At 55.2% G+C, this 4,969-nt stretch overlaps 1 protein-coding gene across 4 annotated transcripts in view; it reads right to left on the minus strand.

The window, feature by feature from the left end:
* NPAS1 (neuronal PAS domain protein 1) overlaps positions 1–4,969 on the minus strand; it is a 26,814-nt gene that overhangs the window by 20,245 nt on the left and 1,600 nt on the right. For all 4 annotated transcript variants that reach the window (XM_017889468.1, XM_017889453.1, XM_017889462.1 and 1 more), the window contains exons 2-3: positions 4,557–4,720; positions 3,868–4,103 (exon numbers count right to left, since the gene is read on the minus strand). In XM_017889468.1, coding sequence (XP_017744957.1) covers positions 3,868–4,103; positions 4,557–4,678 — 358 coding nt within the window. In that variant the 5' untranslated portion in view covers positions 4,679–4,720. The remainder of the gene's footprint in view (positions 1–3,867; positions 4,104–4,556; positions 4,721–4,969) is intronic.

Consider the following 4,969-nt stretch of genomic DNA (forward strand, 5'->3'; position numbering starts at 1 on the left):
GGATAGCATTAGGAGATATACCTAATGTAAATGACGAGTTAATGTGTGCAGCACACCAACATGGCACATGTATACATATGTAACGAACTTGCACATTGTGCACATGTACCCTGGAACTTAAAATATAATAATAAAAAAAAAAAAAAAAGCAAAAAGTAGCTAGGCATAGTGGCATATGCCTGTAGTCCTGGCTACTTGGAAGGCTGAAGTGGGAGGATCTCTTGAGCCCAGCAGGCAGAGGCTGCAGTGAACCAAGATTGTACCACTGCATTCCAGCCTGGGCGACAGAGCAAGACCCTGTCTCAAAAAAATAAAAAAAGGGCCGGGCGCGGTGGCCCATGTGTAATCCCAGCACTTCGGGAGGCTGAGGCGGGTGGATCACCTGAGGTCGGGAGTTCGAAACCAGCCTGAGCAACATGGAGAAACCCCGTCTCTATTAAAAATACAAAACTAGCCAGGCGTGGTGGCACATGCCTGTAATCGCAGCTACTAGGGAAGCTGAAGCAGGAGAATCACTTGAACCCAGGAGGTGGAGGTTGCGGTGAGCCGAGATCATACCATTGTACTCCAGCCTGGGCAACAAGAGTGAAACTCCGTCTATAAATAAATAAATAAATAAATAAATAAATAAATAAATATGTCACCCCTCCTTCCCTCAACTGCCACAGTCACTCAACAATTTAGTAAGCCCTCATTGTGTCCCAGATGCTATTCCAAGCTCAGCAACCAAGGGGCTGTTAGTGAATGACACAAAATAACGAGATAAATACAGAGTGTCAGATGACAATAAGTGCTATGGGAAGAAAGAAGGCTGTAAAGGCCGGGCACGGTGGCTCATATCTGCAATCCCAGCACTTTGGGAGGATAAGGAGGTTAGGAGTTCGAGACCAGCCTGGCCAACATGGTGAAACCCCCTCTCTACTAAAAATACAAAAAATTAGCTGGGTGCGGTGGTGGGCACCTGTAATCCTAGCTATTCAGGAGGTTGAGTCAGGAGAATTGCTTGAACCCTGGAGGCAGGGGTTGTACCACTGCACTCCAGCCTGGGCAACAAGAACAAAACTGCGTTAAAAAAAAAAAAAAAAAAAGGAATAGGGAATGCTGACGTGAGATTTAGGCTGTCTCCTCTCCAGACTCAGAGGCTCAGGGCTAGACTCAAACATCTGTTGTCCCATTTTGCAGATGGTGGACTGAGGCTTAGAGAGGCAGAGACCTAGAACCCATTCCTGTAGACCTACAGACCACATATGATGGTTGAGAGGTTGGGGCCAGGTCATCTGTGTTTGAATCCCAGCGGTGTGACCTTGGGCAAACACTTCTGTAACTTGGGAACCATAATAGTGCCTCCCTCTGAAAAAGAGTTATTTGTATACAGGGCTTATCACAGGATCTGATGCATACATTCTATATGATCACTATTATTGTTATTATTTTAGGTACTGGGTCTTGCTCTGTTGCCCAGGCTGGAGTGCAGTGGCCCGATCACGACTCACTGCAGCCTCAACCTCCTCAGCTCAAGCAATCCTCCCACCTCAGCCTCTTCAGTATCAGGGACCACAGGCGGGCGCCACCAAACCTGGCTTATTTATTTATTTTTATTTTATATATTTTTTGAGACGGAGTCTTGCTCTGTCACCAGTCTGGAGTGCAGTGGCGCGATCTTGGCTCACTGCAATCTTCCCCTCCTGGGTTCAAGCAATTCCCCTGCCTCAGCCTACTGAGTAGCCGGGACTACAGGCACATGCCACCGTGCCCAGCTAATTCCTTGTATTTTGGTAGAGACGGGGTTTCACCATGTTGGCCAGGATGGTCTCGAACTCCTGACCTCCTGATCTGCCCACCTCGGCCTCCCAAAGTGCTGGGATTACAGGCGTGAACCACCGCGCTTGCTCGGCCAATATTTGTATTTTTGTAGGGACAGGGTTTTGTTATATTGCCCAGGGTTTTGCTATGTTGCCCTGGCTGGTCTCGAACTCCTGGCCTAAAGCGATCCTCCCACCTTGGCGCCCCAAAGTGCTGGGATTACGGATGTGAGCCATGGTGCCCGGCTTATTACTGAGGAGGGCATGGGAGTCCCCTCCCCTTCAGAGAGTGTGACCGACTGCTCTGCTCTGTGGCTTCAGCTAAAACGCTGTCCTCAGCTCCTCCTCTGAACTATGGAAGCAGGTGCTTGGCCTCTTGTTAGGGACTCTGTAGAGCTAGAAGTGCCCCTGACCCCCAATTTCCCAATTTTGGGACTATAGGAGTCCACGCAGTACCAAGCACCCCGACACTGTCCTGACCCTACTTCCACTTGGCACCATGGCCCCAGTGGGGTCGATTAAGTCCATGTTGTGCCACGTCAGTGCTGTGACCTCAGCCAGCGTCTGATGCCTCTGAGCCCCGGAATGCCCATCCAGGTAATGGGGGGCTGGACGCCGCCGGGGCTCTCTTAGCCCCCGCCTTCCCCCCCTCCAGCTCGGGGACAATAGACAAGATGTTTATCCCCCGCCGGCGCACATGTTGTTCGCGGTAATGACAGTAATCAGCGGCGCTAATGCCGCATTCTCTCCGCGCCAGTCAATTCGCCTAATTACCGCCTGGGAAGCCGGATTATTTAAATTTAAATGGTGATTTATTGCGAGCTTAATCAATGCTATTTTCTCTCCCCCCTCTTCCCCTGGGACGGGGCAGGAGGGGAATTGGAGCCCCTCCAACCCCACCCTAAGGACACCCTCTTCTCCTGGAGGGGTGGGGACAGGGGTAGCCTGGGGCGCCCTGAGACTTCAGATAAACACCACTCACACCTTATCCTCATAACCGCAAAGCTGTAACAAACACATAAAATAGAAGTAATAACAACATAACAACACTTCTATGTCTCAATAATAAAGTCTGAGTAATAATAATAAACTTAGATATTTATCTGTATCTTACAGAGTTTATATTTTTACATATTCTAGATTATATTGCTTTGCCTATTTCTTTATTGTGTCTCGGCCACTAGGATGCCAGCCGCTCCGGGGCAGGGACTTTTGTCTAGTTTGTTTCTCCTGCTGGATCCCAGCGCTCAGAAAAGTGCCAGACAGGCAGGAGATGCTCCAAAAGCGGCAGCCCCCACCGCCCCCTCCTCCACGCCCCGAACCCCTCCAGCAGCCCTGCAAGGTCACTGCTGATAACAGCATTGGCAGCATAGCGGTGGCTTGCTCTGAGTTAGGCATTTCCAGGGACTTTGCAAATATGACCTGGTTGATTCTCTGCTCAGCCTCCTGGGGAAAGTTGGACCGTTTTACCCACTTCACATTAAGGCACAGAGAAGTGAGGCGACCTGCCCGGGGTTGCAAATCTGGGGGGTGGCTGGGCGGCGACAGGAACATGGGGCATCTTCCTGAAGTTCCCCATCTCATCCGCCACATCATACTGTCTCCCTCTTGCTCCTCCAACTGGGGGCCCAGACTGTACAGTCCTTGCGTCCCCTCTGGGGCCCCTCAGGTCTGGGTCCAGGGTCTCTCGCCCATTAGCGAATGGGCGTCCCAAGTCAGGGTGGGTCTCCTCTGTCCCGCTCATGCAGCTGGGAGTTTCTTTGGTTGTAATAATGATTCCTCTCTCCTAATAAAAATACAGGAATAGCATTTACCAGTGACCCCTAGCATTGCCAGGACCTTGTTTAGGGCAGAATTCACGAAAGCTTCCCAACCTCTTGCGCCCATTTGACAGTTTAATAAACTGAGGCTTGAAGAGCAGAAGCCACCTGAAAGGGGCACGCAAAGGTCCTGGCTGACTCCAGAGACAAGCATCTGGGAGAGGGCAGGTCCGCAGCTCAGACCCGGGCTGCAGTGACTCGGCCACGAGGGCCCTGGGACCCTTGCCCCGCGCATGCGCACTCACCGAGGCCAGCTGGCGGCCCCCCGGCTCTCAGCCCCCAGGGCGGCGCCCCCAGCGCGGCGAACCGGCGCAGGCGGAGGTAGGTGACGCTGAGGCGCACGATGGAAGCCTTGTCCAGCTGGCTCGAGATGGCGCCGGGCAGCGGGAGAAGCTTGGCCAGCTCGAAGAACTCCAGGTTCTCTTTCCCGCGCCGCGAGCGCGCCGCGTTCCGGGACTTCTCCTTGCGCTGCGCCTGCAGGCTGGGCGGGCGGCGCGGAGGAGGTGTCTGCGGGGCCCCGGGACTCAGGGGCGTGGGAACTGGGGGGGAGCCCCGCCTCCCGGGGCCTTGGGAACGGGACCGGACGTTGGGAGTGGATTCTACACCTCTGCAGGTGGGAGCAGACCGGAGTGTGGATTCTACACTCCGGCCCAGGGACAGAACCTCGAGTGTCAATTCTTGGGGGAAGGAGGAGGAAGGGCGAGAGATTAAAGATGTTGGGCGTGAATTCTGAGGACCGGGACTAGAAGCTGAACGCAGGAGAGCGGGCTCAGGACGGTAGTTAACTCAAGGTAAGACCCATCCCCAAGGGGCGGGGCAGGGAGCTGGGTGTGAACTGCCCCTTGGCATGGAGACAGAACATCGGGTGTGAACTGGTCCCGGGGACGCCTCCCCGGGGGCGGGGCCGCGGCCAGAAGGGCGGGGCTTTGCTCACCATGGTCCGGACTGCGCCTTGACCATCAGCCCGGGTAGAAAGTCCCACGGGACGCTGGCGCCGCGGCCTCCCACGCATTTGACCTCGCTTCCGCCGCCACTGCCGGGATAGGGGGCCGCCATCTCCGGGGGGCTTGCTCAGGCGGGCTCCGAGTCCCGAGTCTCCTGCAGCGGGAGGGGGTCAGAAGCAGCGCTCAGTGCTCTCGGGAGACCTTCTAGGGAAACTGAGATTCGTGCGAGGCTCAGGGTCCCAGCAAGGAGCTGGGGACGGGGGCTGGATAGTGCCTCAGTTTCCCCTCCCTGGAGGCCTCGGTCCGGAGGCCGCAGCTCCCACCCTAGCCGGCCCGGGGCTGGCGCTCCGGGTGAGGACGTGCCCCGCCGCCGCCTCCCCCGCGCCGCCCGCCAGCGCGCCCG

This window comes from Rhinopithecus bieti, unplaced genomic scaffold, assembly GCF_001698545.2.
Source record: "Rhinopithecus bieti isolate Rb0 unplaced genomic scaffold, ASM169854v2 scaffold_574, whole genome shotgun sequence".
Classification (NCBI taxonomy): domain Eukaryota; kingdom Metazoa; phylum Chordata; class Mammalia; order Primates; family Cercopithecidae; genus Rhinopithecus; species Rhinopithecus bieti.